At 33.3% G+C, this 24,599-nt stretch overlaps 3 protein-coding genes across 4 annotated transcripts; 2 read left to right on the top strand and 1 right to left on the bottom strand.

Annotated features, from left to right (window-relative positions):
• Nucleotides 1-2,293: 2,293 nt before the first annotated feature.
• LOC132039653 (butanoate--CoA ligase AAE1-like) lies at nucleotides 2,294-6,137 on the top strand. The gene is made up of 2 exons (XM_059430157.1): nucleotides 2,294-2,840; nucleotides 4,519-6,137. The coding sequence occupies exons 1-2, from the start codon at nucleotides 2,502-2,504 to the stop codon at nucleotides 5,959-5,961; spliced, it is 1,782 nt and encodes a 593-aa protein (XP_059286140.1). The 5' UTR covers nucleotides 2,294-2,501; the 3' UTR covers nucleotides 5,962-6,137.
• Nucleotides 6,138-6,937: 800 nt separating this feature from the next.
• On the bottom strand, nucleotides 6,938-9,490 carry LOC132039637 (kinetochore protein NUF2 homolog). 2 transcript variants are annotated; one of them, XM_059430140.1, is made up of 2 exons: nucleotides 9,359-9,490; nucleotides 6,938-8,705 (listed from the first exon to the last, which is right to left on the bottom strand). In XM_059430140.1, exon 2 carries the CDS (start codon nucleotides 8,678-8,680, stop codon nucleotides 7,271-7,273), a length of 1,410 nt encoding a protein of 469 aa, XP_059286123.1. In that variant the 5' UTR covers nucleotides 8,681-8,705; nucleotides 9,359-9,490; the 3' UTR covers nucleotides 6,938-7,270. The 2 variants fall into 2 exon arrangements, with proteins under 2 accessions (XP_059286123.1, XP_059286130.1); XM_059430147.1 differs by having other exon boundaries at nucleotides 6,938-8,710; nucleotides 9,359-9,464.
• A 5,412-nt stretch (nucleotides 9,491-14,902) lies between these two features.
• Nucleotides 14,903-23,063, top strand: LOC132039662 (isovalerate--CoA ligase AAE2-like). The gene is made up of 2 exons (XM_059430164.1): nucleotides 14,903-15,106; nucleotides 21,386-23,063. The coding sequence occupies exons 1-2, from the start codon at nucleotides 14,906-14,908 to the stop codon at nucleotides 22,823-22,825; spliced, it is 1,641 nt and encodes a 546-aa protein (XP_059286147.1). The 5' UTR covers nucleotides 14,903-14,905; the 3' UTR covers nucleotides 22,826-23,063.
• Nucleotides 23,064-24,599: the final 1,536 nt, after the last annotated feature.

Raw genomic sequence — 24,599 nt, 5'->3', positions numbered from 1 at the left:
CACTTATGTTAAATTTTATCAATGGCATAATTAACTTAATCTATTGGCACGTGTATAATCATTATCTTATTGGTAAGTCTTTTATAATTATTAGGGTTTTTCAGTCACATAATTGAATAATTTATAAAAAGTAAATTATTTATGAGGAAGGATGTTTGGAATGAGAATTAGCAAACACAAAGAAATACAAGATTTTGTATTCACTAAAGAAGCAAAACTTTAGAGTTTTAAAACAAATAAAGGGTATGTTCTAGGGGTGCTTATCAGTCGGTTTATCGATTTACAGTTTATAGACATGCTTAACCGATAACCGAATCAATAAGATATTCGTTATCGATTTTAATCAGTTTAGGTCCTTAACGGTTCAGTTTTCGGTTTAACCGATAAGAAAATGTTTTTTTTTTCCTCTTGTTTTCATCTGTTCATATACATTGCCTTCACGCATAAAAGTCTACACAAATACAAGCAGAAGCAAATTCAAAGATGTTATTGCTAAAATTAACTTGTTTTCTTTCTGGTCGAGGTTCAGAGAACTAAAGTATCGCTTGCGGAAATAGGGTCCTGGAACGAAGTTAAGAAATAGAGTTTGTCTTTAAAGGCTAAAGTCACTAGTATAATTAGAGATAAAAAGGTAATTTTAGTATAATCTTATTGGGTTATCAGTTTAACCTTTAACTAAAACCTCAAAACCGAAACCAGCCTGATAGTCCAACAAAAATATTTACAAAACCACTTAAAAACCGTTAACCCAATAATCCGATAACGATAAATCAATAACATTTTTCTCGGTTCATCGGTTAAACTGGATTTTGCACACTTCTAGTGTGTTCGGTATGGAGGAAAATATTTCAGAAAATATTTTTTCAATTTTTTTATGTTTGGTTTTGTAGAAAAATAAGTTCCTTAAAAATGAGAAAAATAAATTTCCTAGTTATAGAAGAAAAATTGGCAAGCTAGCATCAACAGATTTCAAACCCCATGATAGCAATATTGTTTCCGGTTAGAAGGACAAAATCAGGGATGAAGAGATAGAGATCAAATTAGGTCTTCAATCGGATATTCTTTTTCTTTTACCCCCCCCCCCTCTTTTTTTTTTTTTTTTTTTTGCTCCGTTGGTGACTTGAACCCACAACCTTCGGGTTGGAGGTGGAGGGTGCTTACCATCTGAGCAACCCCTCGTATCTTCATTTGGATATTCAATGTTGCAGTTAAATTTTTTTACGTGTTGTACATGTGTTGGCTAGGTGTTGTACTTATTGAAGTGACTGGCTTTTAAAAAGATTGGACAAATTTTTAGTGAAATGAAACGGAGAACCACCAAAAGATGTGGTGCAGTGGAAGGGGTTACTCCTCTCTTAATCAGAGGTTTCGGGTTCGAGCTTTGGGTTTGGAAAAATCTCCGTTAGGGAGAGCTTCCCCTGAATGGGCCTTTCACGACCCGAATCTGAATATAGTAGGGATTCAATACGGATACCGAACACCGAGTGAAAAAAAAATAGATAAGGGGACAACTGTTGTTTTTTATGAAAAGGACAGAGGAAGAAATACACAATAATGATTTCCTTAGTAAATACACGTGTTTATTTAGAAGCTAATGGTGATGGTATGAGATATATATAAAACCAAGTATAAGGTACCATTTATATAGCTCATTGTACAAATCTTCACAGCCTAAGTTGTCTTTTTAAAATAACATCACAGCCTAAGCTTTGGGATATATTAGGAATTTCTTCTAGGAGGCCCACTAAAGATTTGTGAGGACGACAAAAAGTAAAGATTCACCCAATTATATTAAGTAGTAATTTCGCTGTGAGTAGTGGGAACGCATGACATCTTCTTCTTCTTCTTCTTCTTCATTTATTTATGAGTTGTGGTTTTATTTTATTCTACCATGTGTTGCGCAACCTCCTTTTTTATTACTTGCTTTCGTTCTCATTTCATTCCTTCGTTTTCTTGAATATTCATTTTTCCGTGGTTAGTGAAATGACATTTCATTGCATTGGTTTGATGTAAATATCGGGTGTGGATAAATATTTAGCTTGTGTTCGCTAGCTTCCACTTCGTGCAAAGACCTATCTACCTTTGTTAATCCATTATCTCCAAACCAAATGTATTCCAGGATATCATCAGTTTTTGCTTAAAACGAGATTTTCATCAGATAGAAAAATACTGACGTGAAGGTTTATTCACATAAAGGTTTGCTCATTTAAGTACGCAAACTTGTTGACTTGTCGCTACTAATCCCATCATATCCCGTTCCGCCCACGTTTGAGTTTTAATTAGCGGTTTATAATACTCGTTAATTAGTGCTTTATAATACTCCACATTGCCATCACGTAAAGGAAACAGTAGATACTCAATACAAGTTATCTTTGATTTGCCAACTGTAATCTGATCTTCGCATTTCCATTTGCCAATATATATATGTGTGAGTTCTAAAAAGATTCCCACATGCAACTCTTCTTTATTCTTCCCTTCTGACTTTCTTCTTCACCATCACCATGAGTCACTCAGGAATGGCAAGAACTTTTATATATAAGACCATTTCAGTTCAAATTCAACCCACAAGCTGTCAGAGGCCTCGCCACTACATGTGCCAGGTTTCAATGGATCATCATCAAACCGAGTCATCGGGATCCATGGAGGGTTTACTTAAATGTTCTGTTAATTATGTTCCTTTGACACCCATAAGTTTTTTGGAGAGAGCAGCAAATGTTTTTAGAGGAAGAACTTCTATCATTGATGGACCCTCTGTGAAGTACACTTGGGAAGAGACTCATGATAGGTGCATAAAGCTTGCTTCTGCTTTGTCTGAGCTTGGTATTTCTCGTGGGGATGTGGTAAGTTTCATCATGCTTACCCACTTTCTGTTAGAAAATAAGATTACAAAGATGAAGCCTTGAAGTGTGTAGCAAACACTTTTGTCAAAAGAGTCATTTCTTGACGACCTCTTAGAATACAAGTGACTAGGGGTGTACAAAAAAAACATCCGAATCGAACCGGAAACTTGAACTAAATCGACTTAAAAGAAGAAGAGTATTTGGTTTGGTATTAAAAGAAAAGAAGAGACAAACCAAACCGGCATGTACAAACACGTCTGCACAATGGTTTCACAAGGGAAATTCAAAATATCAAGAAGTAACATATGAAGCAACCAAGGGGATTTAACATTTACTTTATAAGTAAAAATTAATTTTAATCTCGAAGTAATACTCCATAAATGAATCCCTTGCCATACCCATGCGGTATGCACGCAGACATACAACTATTATGAAGGATTAATTTTAATTATTTTATCTTATTTTTACTAATGAATGGCTGATTGTAACTTGTATGGTCACTTTAATTTTTTATCAGATATTGTTGAAATACCTCATCTTCTTGTTCTTTAGGTCTCAAGACAAATATTATTAGGTTCACGTCTTTGCCGATTGTGATAGTGTTTTCTATGAATTTAAAAAAAAAAAAAAAAAAAAAAAACATAGCATATCATTGTTTAGGCTCCGTATTGAGTTATGTATTTTATATCGAATTTTAGAGAGTCATTTATTTATTTTTAAATCATTAAGATTAATTTGATGAAACTCGAAAGGATACATGATGTAAGACTGTTAGACTAGTGGAAATGGATAATTATCATGTATCCTTGCGAAAATTCCTATAAGGATATTTCAGTAGATAAAAGATAATCCCGCACATTTGGTCTATTCTTGTTACACATTGATTTATTGAAAATTATATCTTTAACTAGAGTAGACAGAATTGATTGAATTTACATGTCAAGCCACCAATAAAACAAAACTGGAAAACCGGGAAAATACATATACTGTAGTTGTGTTAATTGGTTAATTTTTAGGTAAACCATTCATTGCCATTTGATATGCTCCCCTTTTGTTTGAGATTGCTCCTTAATTCAGAGAGAATATTTAGAAATTTGGCTTACTTAAATAGTAGTTTAGTTTATTAGGCTGGCTGCATTTAATTTCAAATGCTATTGATAGCGGTAGGCAAATTTTGGCACTTGGCTAAACTTGGTTAACCAGATAATTTGAGTTATATAGATGTTTCATGGTGTACTTTAGAGCTTGAAGTCCAGGCCCTATTCCTTATGCTTCATGCACTTATGTTTTTTAAAGGAAGAAGAGTCGCGACAGGGGCAGAATCTACGGGTTCAGTCGAAGCCAATAGTTTAAATGTGATGCAAACCTTGTTTATGTGTTAAGAAATCTAGCAGTAATTCAAATGATCAACAGGTTCAGTGGCATCCTGAACCCAAAAAGTTTAAATCCTGAACCGGCCTTTGAATCGCAAGCCACACAAACGAATTGTGGGGTTTATGTGGCCTTTGATATAGGTTGATAAACGTACTAGGAATAACTGTACTAGTTCCGAGAGGTTAAATGTATCTTTAGATATTGATTTGATGGGCTCTTTGTTTAACAGTTCTCAATTAACCCAATAAGTTTGGCTCAAACCTTTTCTGTTAGACTGAAGTTGGGAATCTAATTATTTCTGCAGGTTGCAACGTTGGCCCGAAATGTATACGCAATGCAAGAGCTGCATTTTGCAGTACCAATGGCTGGAGCAGTTCTTTGTACATTAAACACACGCCATGATTCAAATATGTTATCAGTACTGCTCAGGCATTCAGAAGCAAAGGTCATATTTGTGGATCAACAATTGCTCCAAGTTGCTCAAGGAGCACTAGATATTCTTGCTAATGAAAAAGTAATACCACCTCTTCTTGTTCTAATATCTGAATCTGACAATTCTTCTCCTACTATGGTTAATTTGAATTCTCACGAATATGAAAGCCTCCTGGAAAGTGGGAGCAGAGAATTCGCTATAAGGTGGCCGGTAAGTGAATTTGACCCTATTAGTGTTAACTATACTTCTGGAACGACATCGCGGCCCAAAGGAGTCGTTTACAATCACAGAGGTGCATATCTCAATACCATTGCTACATTTATGCTGCATGAAATGAGTTCATGGCCTGTTTACCTTTGGACAGTTCCAACGTTTCACTGCAATGGATGGTGCCTGACTTGGGGTCTAGCAGCACTTGGTGGCACCAGCATTTGCCTCAGACAGGTTTCTCCAAAACTCATATTTGAAAATATAGCAGAGCACAATGTGACACACATGAGTGGGGCACCAACTGTTATGAACATGATTGTGAATTCGCCCATAAGTGACAGAAAACCGCTTCCTCACAAGGTTAACATAATGACAGGTGGTTCACCACCACCTCCTCAAATCCTTTCCAAAATGGAAGAACTCGGGTTTCGAGTACATCACTTATATGGACTAACAGAGACATATGGTCCAGGTACATATTGTTTATGGAAGCCTGAGTGGGATTCATTACCACCAAATGAGAAATACAAATTGAAAGCAAGACAAGGGGTGCAACATCTTTGTTCAGAGTCAGTGGATGTTATGGACCCTCTCACACTGGAGAAAGTACCAGAAGATGGTAAGACAATAGGTGAAATTATGTTTAGAGGGAATACTGTAATGAATGGCTATTTAAATGATTTAGAAGCAACCGAGGAAGCTTTTAAAGGCGGATGGTTTCATAGTGGTGATTTGGCTGTTAAACATCCTGATGGCTACATAGAAGTTAAGGACAGATTGAAAGACATTATAATTTCTGGTGGAGAAAACATAAGCACACTAGAGGTGGAAAGAGTTTTGTATAGTCATCCAGCAGTTCTTGAAACAGCAGTAGTCGCGCGACCAGATAATCACTGGGGGCAGATACCTTGTGCATTTGTGAAGTTGAAGGATGGTTCTAACAACGTTAGTGATCAAGAAATCATCAACTTCTGCAGGGATAACTTGCCTCATTACATGGCACCTCGAACAGTCATATTTCAAGATCTCCCAAAAACTTCAACAGGCAAGATACAAAAATATATTCTCAGGGAGAAAGCCAAAGCCTTAGGCAGTCTTTTCTGAATGAAATGGGAAATGACATCTTTTTCCCTTTGATGATAGTCGGTTTCAAGTCTGAGCATCATTCTTCTATTCCATTTACAGTTTGGGAATTTCTAGAACCGAACAGTTCTATACAATCTGTTTTTCTTCTCTTTGTTGTACAAGCTGGACATGGTAGCTCTTTGCTAATGAAGTTTAATTTTTCATTATTCTTCGTCTTGATCAATTGCATTTGACTATCAAATTTAATATCAAAATTCATATTGTCGGTGTATATAATTTAATTAATTCCTATTCAAATTTATCTGTAAGGTCGTGGTAAATTTATCTGTATTGGAGCCCTCAAACTCTTAAAGGAAAAACTAGACAACAAATTATACAAAGACAGTAAGCTGGCAAGTCTTACTCAGGTCCTGTTCGCTCAAACTCTGAATAAATTTCTCAAAAGGTCACTCAAGTATGTGAAAGGAAAATTATGCTGTCTACTTTTTAAAATATTAACGCCACATAACCCATACTTTGTGTATAAACACCCGATTTAGCCTATATTTGTGTATAAACACCTTTTATACACTCTTATACACTTTATACAAGGCTGATACATTATGCATAATGTTTTTCCCCAAGTATAATGTTGTATAATATTGTATATTGGGCTTCATGGCGTAAATATTTTCAAAAGCTGTATATTTTTGAAAATAGAATTATTTAGCAAAGCCACTTAACTTAGTTTTGTATCAATAAAATCACTCAATTTATAAGCTCTCTTATAAAGTCACTCTAGCCGGATTTGCCACTTCAGGTCATAAAAAATATACGACTTGGTGAAATAACCTGATTCTTTATGCCAAAAACTGATTTTTTTAGCCGGAGCAGCAAAACTACATTTTTCCAACGGCAGATGTTTTAGCCGGAGCACCGTCCATATTACATCGGTGATAAAGAGCAACTTAGTTTCTGAAAACCGAAGTTGAACTCGTAACAGTTACACATGACATCCTAAAAAGCTTGCTCTCTCTCTCTTCCATTCTTTCTACTAGTAATACTGTATAAATTAGACCGAAAATTCTAAAGCCTCTCAAAGTGAGGTGGACAAAAAGAAAGGAAAAGATGAACCTTTTAGACAAACTGTATAAAAATATCGACAATTTTAGACAACAATATCAGAAATCAAATTGAGCAACAACCCATGCCTTACGTGTTGTAGATCTTAAACTGAGTCATGAAGGTTTTCCCGCTCTTTCGGGACTGTAACTGTAGAACGGCTCTACTTCACTGTAATGATATAATAAAAGATCAGCTCCTTTTCTCAATAACTGCCTGGTCCACTTCAATTGTGCGGTAGCAAGTCTCTGATTGAGTTTGAGTGACGATAAAACTCTGCTACAACTTCTTCGCAATTACGGCCCAATTCTTGGCATTTGGATGCTCCAGACTCCCTTACTGAATTAATTTTTTCATTTATTGCATCCACCTCTGCAAGCACACCCTCCAAGTCATTCTGCCTTGCTTCAAGACCGTGCCTCTTTGATTCCACTTCCAACTTTACATTTTTCAATTCTTTGGCAGCCTCCTCATAACTAAGATCTCTTTCTCTCTCTAATTGCTTTCTTAATTCTTCCAATTGGTCTGCTTTTCCTTGCCTTTCAACTAGTTTAGCTTCAAGGGATTTTTCCAGTACTTCCTCGTCACTCAACTTCAGTTTGAGAACCTTAACATCTTTCTCAATAGATTTGGTTGAGTTAACCTGCTCCTGTATAGCCTGCATCTGATTGAAGTTCTTGGACATTTTCTTGTAAGCCTTTGTATAAACCTCAAGAATTGCAGTTTTATTTTGAAAGGACTGCATTGCTGCTCTTTCAGCATTCCTCGTCTCAACTTGAAATGATTTCTTTTCCTCCAGTGCTCTCTGAAGCTTATCCGGTGATTGGACAATCTTAGAACGTAAATTGGCATTGTCCTGAACTGCTTGTACCAATGCAAAGTCTGCACTAGAAATCTTCTCATCCATCTCTTTAGCCCTCTCCTTAAGTTTTCTTATTGAGGCCTTCAAGGACATCTGGTGATTGTTAAGACCAGAAATTGTTTGCCTCAGTTCCTTAACATTAGAATCTATTTCTTGAACCAGAGGCATCTCCCTTTCTCTTGATTCATGTTGTTCTGCAATCTCTTCGTTTAACTGAGATATTCTAGCCTCCAAAGATAGCCGTTGTTCATCGATGAGAGTCAGATCTTCCACAATCGGTCTTATAGCATTTAACTTAGTGTCTCTGTGAAGACAAAAATTGAGGATGGCTCCGACGAAGAACCTGGTGCGATCAGGCTCAGGCTTGATCAAATCCCTGAGAGTAAATATCTCGGGACACTCCAAAGCAGCCAACATCTCCCTTATCTTATGAAACAAATTCATGGCCCGAGAAGAGTCAACATGAAGATCGGGGTTCTCAAGCTGCTCCAGAGCCAAAAAATCCACTTGGTCATGATCATCCTGGAAAGTGTTGATATAGAGAAGAATGCTGGAGTAGAGGTTGGAGACAAAGTCGGCAGTGGGTTTGAGGAGATCCTCGTCGGAGATGGAGGCTATTTGATTATCAGCTAATACAGCGATGATGTCTTGTCGAGGGAGTGTTGGATAATCAAACCTCGACATTTTTTGCAATGGAAATTGTGGAGAGCAGTCAGAGGGCGAGTGCCTGTTTTGCAAATGCAAGGAAGCAGAGGAATATCGGCAGGGTGCCATTAGATGAATATCGGAAAAGATGAACCTATACTTCATATTGAAGGATATTTTATTAATTCTGATAATCACATACTCATGAATCGAGTTAAATAGACAGAGAATGAAAATGGGAACTTAGCTTCGGACAGAACATGGAAACATTTAATACATTATCAAGACTAAGATGAAAAGATTGATTCTTAAAAAATGTAGTCACGAAGTAAAAATGTCAACCAATAAGGAAATAAGAAACTCCCAAACATCTTGACACTAGCATCTTAGCATGAAACTGAAACATTCAAACTTAATATCCTTAACATAACATTTCCAAAGACAACTCTTAGCAGAAAGGAAAAATAGACAGACTGTCAGAAAAAGCTAAGCACATCATTAAAATAACTAGAAAAAAACGTCTCATGACCTAAGCTAAAAATGAATTTGTTAGGAGATCCAGCTTGCAGGAACATTGTATTTAATTCAAAACCCTTATACACCAATGTCTTTAAAACATCTAAATGTTAAGTACATTAAAAAGGTAAAGAATTTTTGACAAGTAGGCAAATGAAGCAAATCCCAACTCAGTTGAAATAATAACAAAACACATCAAGTCCTAGACAAATTAAACACACACACAATTAGTCATGAAATATCAGTCAAAAACAAAAGGGGAAAAGTAACAAAGTTAAAGTTATTACTTACCTAAATCAAAATCCTCTATCACTTGAAGCACACTATTACCCCCCCAAGTAAAACCTGCATTTTGGGGTAAACCAAAATTCACGAGTTACTTTTTCAGGTTACTAAGAAGTTAAAAATGAAAAAAGCATTGCGGAAAATAGTGAAAGTAGGTAAGGAGGGAAAATTACCTCCCAGATAGTAAGTTAATCTCCAGAAAAGACCTTTCAAGATTCCGTTTTTGTAAAGCTAGGGTTTTGTTGCCTCTATAATTGAAGGGAAAAGAAATAGGAGGGAAAAAAGACCCGCTAATAACAATCCAAATTGGAAAAAACACTTTTTTTTATTTTTTTTGTTTAAATAGGCAAAACACTTAGCTAGAGTTTGGCCTTAGATTCCCAAAAAAGAAAAATTAAGAAACTTAATTTGAGTAAAGTTTTCAAATTTTGAAAATGTGTTTGACCACAGTTTTTTAAAACATATATCACTTTTTATTTTGAAAAACATGAAACATTTATTTATATTCTAAAAACTATCAAGAATACAAATCATACAAAACATACATCCTTGCTAATCTCAAATTATGCAGACACGATGTTTTAATAACAACTGCTAATAACACACTTAATAGCTACTACAATTCAAATTACAATACAAAGGGCCATCTATGCAAGAAAAAATAACAATGGTAGTAACTAGCTATAATATTTTCACGATGAGCATGCATTTTCACATTGTATAAATAATCTCTTCTATTGTATGGGCACAACTTAGTTCGTTCATTTATAGAAGAGACTGCTTTAATTATGAAAACATGGTAGATACAGCTTTAATGGAGGAAGTTGGTAGATAGAATTAGTTAGGTCATAAATAGATAAGAGTTTTTTTTATAAAATATAAAAGTTTGGGGTAGTTTTAAAAAGTTTTGAAAAGGCCAAAACATAGATAAAGTTTTGAGAAGGCCAAAACATAGATCTTGGCCCAAAACAGATTTAAGCCAGAATTTGAGATTTGAAAATTTATTTTCAAAATCTATGGCCAAACGGGAGCTTATTTAATGAGTGAGTTTACATTAATAAACAAAACTCATATTCTACCCTCTTAGGCAAAAATCCTCAAATTTTTTTACTTCAAATTCAGGATTTAGGGGTTAAATCTAGCATAAATTCTCGTGCATCTTAATCTTTATTATTTTAAGCTTATTTTAGGAAAACAAACTCTTACATTTAAAATTAATTCTCATAAAAATTCTCTAATTCTTTTTGTCCAAATAGTAATAGGTTCACATAAATTGAAACAAAGGGAGTATAACTTAAAGCAAAGATTTTGACATAGCTATTCCATTTTGCTTCAAGTAATTTATTGTCGCTAAAAAAAGGTTACTATTGCTACGGTTACTGTAAAGGCGTGACAAAAACTCACTATTGGAGCTACAAAGTTGTAGCTATTCGTGTAACTATTGGCACAAATCATAATAACTTAAAACAAAAGTATCTATTTAGCTACAACGTTTTGCTCTAAGTATTTATTGTGGCTAAAAAATGTTACTATTCCAAAGGTAACATTAAACGCACGGCAAAAACTTACAATTAGCAAAAAGAATTTATGTAGCAATAAACTTGTAGCTATTTGGGTAACTATTGCCACAATTTATTATAACTTAAAGCAAAAATATCTATTTAGCCACAACATTTTGCTTCAAGTAATTTATTGTGACTAAAAGGTTACTATTGCTATGGTAACTTTAAACGCTTGGCAAAAACTTACAATTAGCTATAAAATTAGTAAATTTAACCGTGTTACGTGCGGTATAATGATAAATTTAAAATGATCTTTTTATAAATTAAGTAGAGAAAAGAAGATAAGTAATTATCTTTTCGAATTGATGAATCAATGAAACTCGTAAAGAATAGAAGAAGAAATGGAAACTTTTTTAGATAATTCTTTTTCTTTTTTGCTTCTATATTTCCTTTTTCTCTCTCCCCTAATCCCCAATCTTCTTTTCCTTTTCTTTCCTATTCATTTGTTCCATTTTGTTCTCTGTTCTTTTTCCACCTCGTCTTTGTTACTCATTACTCACTCCAAAAATTTAGGCCCGGTTTGGACATGGTTTGAAACCATGTTTGGACATGGTTTGAAACCATGTTTGGACATGCAATTTGAATATTTTAAGGAGTATTTTCTCTTATAGACATAAAAACCTCACAAGTTGTGAAAACTATCAAAACATTCTCAATTCTTATACAATTTTACCAAATGAGCAAGTCATAGTTCATAAAAAAATTAATATGCTAATTCATAACAACCGGTTCAAAATTAATACTAGAAGACCTTTCTAAAAATACAACATCAATTGATCAAATTTTAGTTCAATAGATAAAATTAAACTATGGGTCTTTTTTTACAAAATTAAAAGGTTGGTAGACATAAATAAAATTTGGTGGAAGTTAATGAGATTGGTAAATGATTGATGGAGGTAATTGTTAAAAATATCTACCAACTTATGGGTCTTTTTTACAAAATATAAACTTATGGGTTAAATTTTATATTTAAAAAAATTGAAACCATGGTTTCAAACCCCAAATCATGTCTTTTTGGATGATTTGGGGGTTTGAAACTATGGTTTGAAACCATGCGTAAAAACGCATGTCCAAAAGCTGGTTTGAAACCATGGTTTCAAAACTCATGGCCAAACGCCTACTTAAATCACATTTTCACAAAAATAAAATTACACTACAGATTAGGAATATAAAAGGGGTGTAATAGGTCAAAGAATGCATGATAAATATAGATTTTCCATCTGCTTTAATAACAAAAGTAAAAGAGACGTATTGTTTCTCCACAAACAATAACAAATTTACCAGAATTCACAGCAAGGAATCATTCAATGATTTTCTTTTCATAGTTATAGAAACTTTACAACCCGAAAATCAAGAAAGAAATGAGAAAGGAAAAAGAAAAAGAAAAATGGAGGAAAAAGGAAAAGCAAGTTACTCAGCACAAAAATAATGATCGATGCAACAATTACTACTAACTTAGCAAAAAACAACACAACTAAAGTCAAAACAAAATGAGAAAGCATAGACAAAAAAAAAAAAAAAAAAAACACACACACACACACACAAACTAACAGGAACCCTCAAACAAAGATCAAAAGCACAATATGTCCAACTAAAATCAATGAAAACAGGAAACAGAAAAAGGAAAGAGTAACGGCAAAAATTATACTTATTTTAAGTATTTGTAGTTGGAAAAGATCTAGGCAACCGGACTTCTCTAATACGGAGAGGAGCTTGGAAAGGAAATGTAACCGGCAGTGGAAGATGCAAAGACAAGTCATAATGCATAATAATTTAAAGTCACATTTAAGTTTCTTCTTAATGTAGCAGATAAATGTTACTTATGAAAAGAAAAGAAAAATTCTGGGAAAAAGAGAAATATGACAAAACAATGACAAAAAAGTTCAAAAAATTGACAAAAAAGATAAATAACAATGGAAGCCATAGAAAAGTGTCACATCACTTTGTCTATTCCTAACTTTATTATATATCGATATTACTGTAGCAATAAATGTGTAGCTATTTGGGTAACTATTGCCACGATAGTTAGCATCTATACGAGGAATTAGTGCCAATTTATTTTTGTAGATATCTTACGAAATTGTAAATAGCCATGGAATTTCAATTTGTGTGGTGATTGTTAGGTATTAGCCACAATTTTCATATATTTAGCTAAAAATTCGTAGCTATATTTACATAATGTTGTAGTGTTTCTTTGATGATAAGTGTTGTTAAGTCTGAGTGCCATTCTTCTATTTCATTTACAGTATGTTGAGTCACTGTCACCGTATGTAACTTAAATTCTTCATTATTTTGTAAATTAGGAGAAAATGACCTGCTCCAAGGGTATGATTGGTTACAATTTGAGCAGGAAAGGATGACCCTAAAAAGTTCACATGTATTTTATTTGTTTATTCGCTGTGTTACTCCTTACTGATCACCTATAGAAAAGACCATATGACATTTGCAATGAACTACAAAACAAAATCTTTGGTGAATTAAGTGATAGGAGGTGCAAGGTAGATGAAAAGGGGAAAGTATTTTGGTAAGAAACAAACCGAAAATGAGGTGTTTACTGTTTGGTTATTGCCCTTTTGCTTATAATGGGATGGCTCAGTCTAATAGCTAGTACTCGATTTTATTTCCAAAGAATGATCTTTTTTTTTTTTTTTTTTTTTTTTTTGAAAAAAATAATACTCTGCCCGTGTGACTTCAATGAATGTTCGTAAGTACTTGTTCAAACTTCATCGTTGGAAGAAAGATTAATTGCCTCGCCTTGTCTATTATTATGATCATTTATAGTTGGCGATGGAGTCAAATTTTTCGCAGATTCAAAATATAAAGAACTAAATACACAAAGAAATCAAAGTAATTCAACATCTACTGTGTATATACATAAAAAGCAATTTTAACTAATTTTCTGGTGAAAGGAATTGTCTTTCAGGAAATAATTAGAATATTCTTAGTGCTTCTTCCTCGAGTATCAGGAGGCTTGTGAGATTTAATCTAGGTGTGACCTTTCTCAGGTAATGTTGGCCCTGATCATGCAGTTTTTGAGCTGGAAATGTTGGCAATTATGCTGGCACATCTTGAATTTCCATCATTTGCTGATCGTTTAGAAACAGCGGTAAAACGTGTAATTGCAGAGGGCAAATTCAGGATGTTGGAGGGGATAGCACCACCCAAGAAGTTGTTGATGCAATTGTAGCTGCTTTAGACTAATCTGCAATGATACTCAGCGAATGTTCAGGAGATTTATTCACTGTCCAGAAATCTACTTGGCCTATTTTTCCACGGAGCTATACAATTTTTGTTAACTCTGTCAACAACAACATACCCAATGTAATTCCATAAGTGGGGTATGGATAAGGTGGTGTGTACGCAGCCTTAGCCCCTATTTTGTAAGGTAGGGAGGATGTTTCCGATAGACCATCGGCTCAAGTAAAGCATTTCAAATCAGGTATGGAAAGGAAATACAATAGTGAAGAAGTCATGTTGAAAATAACGGAAAAAAGAACAGTAGCAACAATAAATAATACGATAATCGAAAGCAAAGGAAGCAACAAGTAATAATAAAATCGAAGAATAGGATAGTAGGAAGTAATAATAATATAATGTTGATGGGGAACTGGACAACGCTCGACTATCTACTAACCTTCTACCGTAATCCTTCACCTCCATATCCTTTTATCTAAAGTTATGTCCTCGATAACCTTGATGCATGATTGCTTTCTATGCCCCCTGTTTTGATTGTACATAAAGTACAAGGTTGACTTCTCGGCTCTAGCTGGAGATTCCATCATATCCACTTACGATGAAGAAGCAACATATTAATAATCATTACAGTTTCTTCACATTGTCAACTCTGAACTGGTCTTCACATTTTCAATATATGTTATTCCTTAAAAGGTGGCACTTATTATTTATATGTATGGTGCAATATTCCTGTACAAATTCAACCCACAAGCACTCAGAAACCAATTGAAACTGAGTCATTGTGAATTTGTGATCCATGGAGGGTTTACTTAAATGTTCTGTTAATTATGTTCCTTTGACACCCATAAGTTTTTTGGAGAGAGCAGCAAATGTATTTAGGGGAAGAACTTCTATAATTGATGGACCTTCTGTGAAATACACTTGGGGAGAGACACATGCTAGGTGCATAAAGCTTGCTTCTGCTTTGTCTGAACTGGGAATGTCTCGTGGGGATGTGGTAAGTTTCTTAACTCTAACCCATTTTCTGTTAGAAAATAAGATTAGTAAAGACCAATGATGCCTTGAAGTGTGCTGAAAATAAGCACTTTCCAACAAATGGTAATATTATATTTACAATTCAAAAAGCTACGCAGAGTCTCCCTGTTCTAACAAAAAAATAAAAAAAATTAAAGAAGAGTAATTGCTTGACTTTTGGTACAATAATCTCTTAGGGGTCGTTTGGTTAGCGGAATAAATTATCCCGGGGTTATAGTCTTGGACTTATAATTCATGGACTAATTTATCCCATCTTAGAGGTGGGATAATATAATCCCAAGTTTGATGGACAAGGTGAGAAATTCAGGATTAAGTTTAGGATAAAATTTATACTGTGTTTGATTAACTATATAAATTTTATAATTATGAGATATCCCACATTATTCTTGTACCAAACGACTCAGTAGAACACAACTACGGGTGTAAATAAACCAAAGCGAACCTGAAGGTTGAATTAATCCGACTAAAAGGACAACACATATTTGCTTTGGTGTTTACCTCAAAAGAACTTACACAAATAATTACGTTTTAGGAGCTCTTAACGAATAGTAGCTAACTTTTACTTATTTACGGTTCGTAGCTATATTTAGGCAATTCGCATGTATTTGAGTGTATTTGAATACACTATTCGGTTGTATCCAACCTTATCTGATGTCTCGTGTATTTGAATACATGCAACCTTAATTTCTCTGAATACATGTGTAATCAAAATGATTGTATTCCAGTTAGGGCTGGGCATATTTCAGTTCAAACCGAAAAAACCGATCGAACCGGACCGAATAAACCAAAAAACTGAAACCGCAATTAACTTCGGTTCGGTTCGGTTTAGTTTAAATTTATAAGATTTCAACAATTCGGTTCAGTTTTTGGTTTATGCAAAATTAAATTCGGTTAAACCGAAAAATAGAATTATATATATATATATATATATATATATATTGGGGTTCTGCCCATAAATAATAAACTAAAGAGGCCCAAATCTCAATCCCAAAATAAAATATCCAACCCAATTAGTGAAGCCCTATCTAATATCTACCCAAGCAAAAAAAAAATTAGATAGGCCAATGATTTTGTCTTAGCTCTAATCAACGACTCTTTAGCTAATGTATGGTCTGTGGTTTGGATCGTGTTATATATATATATATATATTGTATGTCTCTTTACGGTCTCTCTATATGTGACGGCTTTGCTCGTTGAGATGTACTAGCACTGTTACTGTTTCCTGTTTCCTCTGAGCTTAGAAAACATCGCTCTAATTTTAGCTTATGTTTGTTAAAAATTGCTAGAAATTGTCCAAACGCCTACTTGTGGCTATGGGAAAGTTTTCATATCTAAACCGAATAAACCAAACCGAAATTGCAAAAACCGAACTGAACCAAAGTTATTTCGATTCGGTTTCGGTTCCCATTTTTTCCAAACCGAAAATCGAAAAATCGAACCGTATTTAGGAAACCGAACAGAACCGACTGAACGCCCAGCCCTAATTCCAGTGCATTTAAGTACATGACGAAGCTATGTATTTTAATGTATTTATATATTAATATATCCTTTTATTTTGGTTGTATTTAAATGTATTTGAGCTCCGATCAGCAAGGTCGCCACCGACGTCGCAAAGTTGAATGTATTCGACTGCAGTTGAATGTATTTACACTCAGAAATCCTTTTAATTAATGAAGAATAATCATTTTGAACGTATTCGACTACATTTGAATGTATTTACACTCAGAAATCCTTTTATTCGACTGTATTTGAATGTATATAATTTACACTCAAATAAATGAAGAATACGTTCAAATCCTTTTAAAAATACATTGTATTTACTCAAAAAAATTAAGATACACTGTATTCATATAGATCTGCAATAACTCCACCAGAGATCATACAAATGAGACCTTGTTGAATAATGTATACATTAAGAAAATGAAGAATACACTCAAAAGATACATTGTATTTCATACATTGTATATAAATACACTGAAAAATGATGAATACACTCAAATCTTAATATTTTTTTACCAACCGTCGTGGGCGGTGGCGCCAACGGCGGCATCACTTTCTTCCTCCGATGAATCAAGAATTGATGTTAAGATTAGCAGGTAGAAAGCTCTTTTCTTCAGCCGCTAGATCTTCATCGAGCCTCTTCACCAGAACCACCTCTTTCATTGTTATCGATGATTCGTCTCCATCGAGAAGAGAGAAGAGATCTCCTTCTCCTTCACTCGCCTCTTTGTATCTCCATTATATCAGAGGTCAGCGAAAAGCATTTTTTGGGAGAAAAAAGGGAGATTGTTTGGGGAAGAAGATGGAAGTGAGATCGCACAGATCTTAGAGATGAGGGAAAATCGATTAAGAGAGAGAGAACGGAGAGAGAGAAAGAGAGGGGTGAGGGAGAAGATAGATCTGGGAGGTGAGGGAAAATCGATTGAAAAGAGAGACTTTTGAGATACAGGGCACTAGTTATGAGATGTAAATTAGAAAAAAACTATAGCTATGAAAAGTAAATAAAATAAAGAGTAATTTTTATCCATAATTACCTCTTAGATGTAGTTATGCCAAGTAATTTTTTCAAAAAAAAAAAAAAAAAACCGGCACACACACACAAACTATATTTATATTTAAGAAATTTATGTAACTTTTCCATTTAAAATTTGTCTAGAGGTATTCATGATCCTTGTTTGGGGATGTTTAATATAAGTGTTATAGAAGATTCAATTTTTTTCTTTTACTTATGAATGACCGATTGTAACTATATATATATATATATATATATATATATATATATATATATATATATATATAAGTGCCATGGGGGGTATGAACACAGCTTCCAATAGCTGTATCATGAGCTTCACAATTTGTACACACAATGAATGCTTGTATCCTAAGCTATATAACTTGTACACTTTATAAATTATTTTTATATCCCGCGTAGACATATGTCATAGTACTTAATATTTATTTCCTTCTCATGTATAGACGTATGCACTTAAATTTTAATTTTCCGACACATTTATTTTCTTCGTGCACTTTTACTTAGACGTATGCAGTTCAATTTTAATTCTCGTACACAAATTTATTTTCTCCGTGCACTTTTACTTGTTCACTTCTGACTTTTCACATTCTTGCTGAATATTTATTCTCTTCTCATGTATACATGTATGCACTCCAATTTTAATTTTCCGACACATATTTATTTCCCTCGTGTACTTTTACTTGTTCACTTTTGACTTTTCATGTTATTTAAGAATTAATAAATGAAGTACTCCCTCCATCCCATATTAGTTAGTTGGCCACATTAAATTGGCTTTTCCCATATTACGCCACATTACTATCTTGACTTTTCACGTTCTTTAAGAATTAATAAAAAATGACTCCCTTCGTCCATATTACTTAGCCACATTACTATACTTGACTTTTCACGTTCTTTAAGAATTAATAAAAAATGAAGTACTCCCTTCATCCCATATTACTTGGCCACATTACTAAAAATATATATTTTTCTATTATATATAAGCGTGGAGGAGGGACGAACACCGCTCCTCCAGCTTGTACCATGAGCTTCACAAATTGTACATGCAATGAATGCTTATACCATAAGCTATATAACTTATACACTTTATCTAACTATTTTTATATCCCACGTAGACATATGTCATAATACTTAATATTTATTCCCTTCTCATGTATAGACATATGCACTTCAAATTTAATACTCCGACACATTTATTTCCTCCGTGTACTTTTACTTGTTCACTTTTGACTTTTCGTGTTGTAGCTGAATATTTATTCTCTTTTCATGTATAGACATATGCAGTTTAATTTTAATTCTCCTACACAAATTTATTTTCTCCGTGCACTTTAATTTGTTCACTTTTGACTTTTCACATTCTTTAAGAATTAATAAATCCCATGTGGATATATGCCATAATACTGAATATTTATTCTCTTTTCTATTGACGAACGCCGCTCCTCCAGCTTGTACCATGAGCTTCACAAATTGTACACGCAATGAATGCTTGTACCATAAGCTATATAACTTGTACACTTTATCCAACTATTTTTATATTCCACGTAGACATATGTCATAGTACTTAATATTTATTCCCTTCTCATGTATAGACGTATGCACTTCAAATTTAATTCTCCGACACATTTATTTCCTCCGTGCACTTTTACTTGTTCACTTTTGACTTTTCGTGTTCTACCTGAATATTTATTCTCTTTTCATGTATAGACATATGCAATTTAATTTTAATTCTCCTACACAAATTTATTTCCTCCATGCACTTTAATTTGTTCACTTTTGACAGTACTGAATATTTATTCTCTTCTCATGTATACACGTATGCACTTCAATTTTAATTCTCCGACACATATTTATTTCCTCCGTGCACTTTTACTTGTTCACTTTTGACTTTTCACGTTTTTGCTGAATATTTATTCTCTTCTCATACATATATCCATAACTTTTGGTACAAATTTGCATTGATATTGTTCGTTCTCTTTTCACGTTTAAAGTATTGAGAAAGAAGGAAAAGGGGGATAAAAGTCACTCCCTCTTATCACGTTCTTTAAGAATTAATAAATGACATATATATTTTATCATAATATCCATATTTATTGGTGTATAGTCTCAATAGCTTTAGAAAATGATTTGAAAATAAGTAATTAATGTAAAGAGTAAAATAAGACGAAAATTCCTTTCTCTTGATATGTTAACGTAGACAATTACTTTTATCCCCATTTTTCTTCTTTGTTAATACTTTACTTATCTTACTCTCCTTCGCATTCTCTGATTATTGTTCCTTTACATTTATAAAATGTATTACTTTATGTTTTCATTTCGGAATTAAAATTTGGTGATTTACGATATAACATATATCTTTCTAATTTTGATTTCTTTGTAACCGTTCTTTTTATCTATAATTGTTAATATAAAAAATTATAATATAACTAATTTACCCCTTATTAACATATTTTTTAATTAATTTAGTAAAAATATTTTATTAGGTTTTTAAAAATCCAATATATACAACAATGGTTCTTATGTTTGGATCTGAACAGTTAATTGATTGAGATGAATATCAACTTGTCGGTATACATATAAGATTTTAAACAATTTAAAAGAAAAAAATCTAGAATCAAAATATTAATTTTCCCTCACCTTCTTACTAATTTTTTTTTTTTTTTTCACATTGATAAACAACTTTCATTGTCATGACTATGACAAATTTTTAAAAGTTATTTACAAAATACAAATCTTAAAAAACTAAAACGAATAATTAAAATGAATAAAATATTCGTATATATATATATATATATATATATATATATATATATATATATATATATATGGTCACTTTCTTATCAATTGTTGTTGCAATACTCCCTCTGTTTCTAAATAAATAGTGCTTTAGGCTTTTTCTTTTGTTTCAAAATAAGTGATGCTTTAGGATTTCAAGAAGAAATTTATCTTATTCTTCCAAATTTACCTTTATATACATAATTACATAATCAAGAATCATTAAATAGTTTTTCTTTTTCTAGGCATTTAATTAGGGGTAAGTTAGTAAAACACTCCTAATTTTCTAGGAGTGAGTACTTTGTTAAGGGGTTTGCATAAGCTAAACAAATCATTTATTATGAAATGGAGGGTGTACTTCAATTCTTACGGAGTTTTCCCCGACAAGATTTATTAGGTTCATATGTCTTTCCCAATTGTGATCTAGTGTTTTCAATAGTTTAAAAAACAAACATAGCATATCATTGTCTAGGCTTCAAATCGAATTTTGTATTCTACATTGAACTTTTTAAGAGTCATTTGTTTAATGTTTAATTATTAAAATTTGGTTAAACATGTAAGCACACATAGTGTAAGATTGCTAGATTAATAGAAATGAATAACCATCATGAATTAATCACTAAGAAAATTTTGCACATGAGGATACTTCAGTTGATAATCTTAAGTAGGACTGTAAGCATACAATGACAGATTCTTTTTATGCTTCAACTAATGGCTGGATTTCACTACTTTAATGCTATAAGATTCTGCAACCCGTTGAGTGTATTCTTCCAACTGGTTGAAATGGAACTTTCCAATATTGGTTTGTAGGGCTCTTTCTTTAATAGTTTTCTGAACCTTGGACGATTCTTATTGTGATAAATAGACTCCAGATCAACTCTGTTAACCTGTTAGAATGAGTTTGGAAGTTAAATGGTTTATTTGAAATTGTTTCCGTAGGTTGCAACATTGGCCCCAAATGTATACGCAATGCAAGAGCTGCATTTTGCAGTACCAATGGCTGGTGCTGTTCTTTGTAATTTAAATACACGTCATGATTCAGCTACGATATCAGTACTTCTCAGACATTCAGAAGCAAAAGTCATATTTGTGGATCAACAATTTCTCCAACTTGCTCAAGGAGCACTAAATATTATCACTAATGAAAAAGAAACACCGCCTCTTCTTGTTCTACTCCCTCAATCTGACAATTCTTCTCCTAGTAGTGTTAACTCTAGTACTCATGAATACGAAAGCCTCCTTGAAAGTGGGAACAGCGAATTTGCTATAAGGTGGCCGATAAGTGAACTTGACCCTATTAGTATTAACTATACTTCTGGAACAACATCGCAACCCAAAGGAGTTATTTTCAATCACAGAGGCGCGTATCTCAATTCCATTGCTACATTTATGATTCATGAGATGAGTTCATGGCCTGTTTACCTTTGGACTGTCCCAATGTTTCACTCCAACGGGTGGTCCCTGGCTTGGGGTCTAGCAGCAATTGGTGGCACAAGTATTTGCCTTAGAAAAGTTTCTCCAAAACTCATATTTGAAAGAATAGCAGAGGATAAGGTCACACATATGGGCGGGGCACCAACTGTTCTAAACATGATAGTGAATTCTGCGGTAAGTGACAGAAAACCACTTCCACGCAAGGTTAACATAATGACAGGTGGTTCGTCACCACCTCCAGAAATCCTTTCCAAAATGGAGGAACTCGGGTTTCAAGTACATCACTTATATGGAATAACAGAGATACATGGTCCAGGTACATATTGCTTGTGGAAGACTGAGTGGGATTCTTTGCCTCCAAAAGAAAAGTACGAATTGAAAGCAAGACAAGGAGTGCAAAATCTTTGTGTAGAGGCAGCGGATATAATCTATCCTATAACAATGGAAAAGGTACCAGCAGATGGCAAGACAATGGGTGAAATTGTGTTTAGAGGAAATACCGTAATGAGTGGATATTTAAAAGATGTAGAAGCAACAAAAGAAGCTTTTAAAGGTGGATGGTTTCATACCGGTGATTTGGCTGTTAAACATCCTGATGGATACATAGAAGTTAAGGACAGATTGAAAGACATTATCATTTCTGGTGGAGAAAACATAAGCACGGTCGAGGTGGAAAGCATTTTGTATAGTCATCCAGCAGTTCTTGAAGCAGCAGTAGTCGCGCGACCAGATAATCACTGGGGGCAGACACCTTGTGCATTTGTGAAGTTGAAGGATGGTTTCAATGTTGATAATCAAGAAATTATCAACTTTTGCAGGGATAATTTGCCTAATTACATGGCGCCTCGAACTGTCATCTTTAAAGATCTCCCAAGAAATTCAACTGGCAAGATACAGAAAGTCATGTTAAGGGAGAAAGCCAAAGCCTTGGGCAGTCTTTTCTGAAAAAAGAAGAAGGAAACTATCACTAGGTTTCTCTTCTATAATAATTGTTGTTTATCATTCTTCTGTGCCATTCTGTTAAATATTGTCCAAAGCTGGCAAATTGCTTTGAAGTGGTATAATAACTTTCTTTTACTATGTTTGTAGATTGAAGTTATATCAAAAGTGATATGCAACTAATAATAGCTATATTGTACATGGTGGACATGACATGTTATTTGCTAATGAAATTTAATTTTCATTATTCTTCTGATTAATTTCAGTAGATTATCAAATTCGATATTAGAACTTTGTGCTGTCAGTCAATGTGTATAACTACTAAATTAATCTGTAAGGTCACGGGTAAATGTATTAGTGAAGAGGACATCATACAAGCACTCAAAGTCACGAAGAAAACATTAGACAACAAATTAATCAAAGAAATTAAACGAGATATTGCAAGTCTAATTTTCAGTTCCTCTTTGCTCAAACTGACTCAGTTTCACTGAAGGTGACATGATCTTGTTTTATCCTTTTCCTAATTGTCGTTTTAAATTATTAAGATTAAAAAATTGTCACTGATCTATGGCATTTTGTGTCAAACAGATACCTTATGGAAATTGATGTAGTTGGTAGACAGATCCAAGAAATGACAGTACTCAAATCATTGTTGTATACTGAAAATTTATATCTCTGATGTTGGCAATTTCAATTCAAAAAATTGAAAATGTTATCATCTTTGGACATTTGCGTCAACATAAGTCTCTTTTAAAATTGTCTGAAATTATTGTTTCTTACGCTGAAGTTAAAATAAAAAATAAAAAAGAAAGAGAGAGTGAGATACTGTTGAGGATAAACTAAATCTTAACCATATCATCTAAAATATAGGAGTAGTACAGTCAAACCTCTGTATAACAACATTGTTGAGTCCAAAATTTTTTGGTGTTGTTATAGACATTTAGATAATATTTCGCTGTTATACGCAAAAAAGATGCGTAAAATCTAATTTTTCATTTTTAATTATCAAATTCTAAGCTTATCACAACTTGTACAACGAAAGGAAATCTTTTAACGATTTGGAAAGCCACCCACGTAATTGGAATTGGGTTACACAGTTTGACCTGTTTGTTTGACCAAGTAATTACATAGTTAGGTGGGAATTGGGTGTAATTAAGAGGGTGTAATTACACTCTCCCATTCTCAAGGGAGTTAAGAATTGGGTGTAAGTTACTTTTTAGTTTTTTTTTTTTTTTTAATTTTAATTTTTGATTTTTAATTTATTTTTTATTTCTATTATTCTATTTTTTTTTATTTTTACTTTTAAATTATTTTTCTTTTTATATTATTTTATTTTTCATTTCCTTTCTTCTCATTCCCAACCTTTACTTTTTGTGGTTCCATGTAATTGCTCGTATTTTTATTTTATTTTATTCATTTAGCATAACCGTGTTATTATTCTAATTTTTTATAAACACCTCTTAATATTGGAAAGAATGAGTCATTAATAAACTTGACATATAACGAGTGACATTATTAAAGTAGAATTTTATTGTGAATGAGGTTATAGACTTATATTTTCCCTTTCTTTTGAATTATTTACTTAAGTTACGTTGGAACTTACTTATGTAATGTTGGAATTTGACATAAGAGTATTATGTTAAACTTTTTGTTTTGGATTTTGAATTTAGGTTATATTTTCAATTTTAAGTTATTTGCTTTCACATTGCATGTTGTTTATTTTTCACTTACATTGTTGGATTTTTTGTGTCAAACATTTGAATAATGTTGTGGCATTATA

The sequence above is a fragment of the Lycium ferocissimum genome, chromosome 2 (assembly GCF_029784015.1).
Source record: "Lycium ferocissimum isolate CSIRO_LF1 chromosome 2, AGI_CSIRO_Lferr_CH_V1, whole genome shotgun sequence".
NCBI classification, from domain to species: domain Eukaryota; kingdom Viridiplantae; phylum Streptophyta; class Magnoliopsida; order Solanales; family Solanaceae; genus Lycium; species Lycium ferocissimum.
The sequence above is the reverse complement of the archived record's forward strand: the minus strand, read 5'-3'. Positions and strand labels throughout refer to the sequence as shown.

Bases quoted from the DNA above. Each gene is read 5' to 3' on its own strand.
- LOC132039653 (XM_059430157.1), top strand. From the start codon at position 2,502: ATGAGTCACTCAGGAATGGCAAGAACTTTTATATATAAGACCATTTCA. The intron at 2,841-4,518 runs GTAAGTTTCATC...TTATTTCTGCAG, and splicing joins GTATTTCTCGTGGGGATGTG to GTTGCAACGTTGGCCCGAAA.
- LOC132039637 (XM_059430140.1), bottom strand. From the start codon at position 8,680: ATGGCACCCTGCCGATATTCCTCTGCTTCCTTGCATTTGCAAAACAGG.
- LOC132039662 (XM_059430164.1), top strand. From the start codon at position 14,906: ATGGAGGGTTTACTTAAATGTTCTGTTAATTATGTTCCTTTGACACCC. The intron at 15,107-21,385 runs GTAAGTTTCTTA...TTGTTTCCGTAG, and splicing joins GAATGTCTCGTGGGGATGTG to GTTGCAACATTGGCCCCAAA.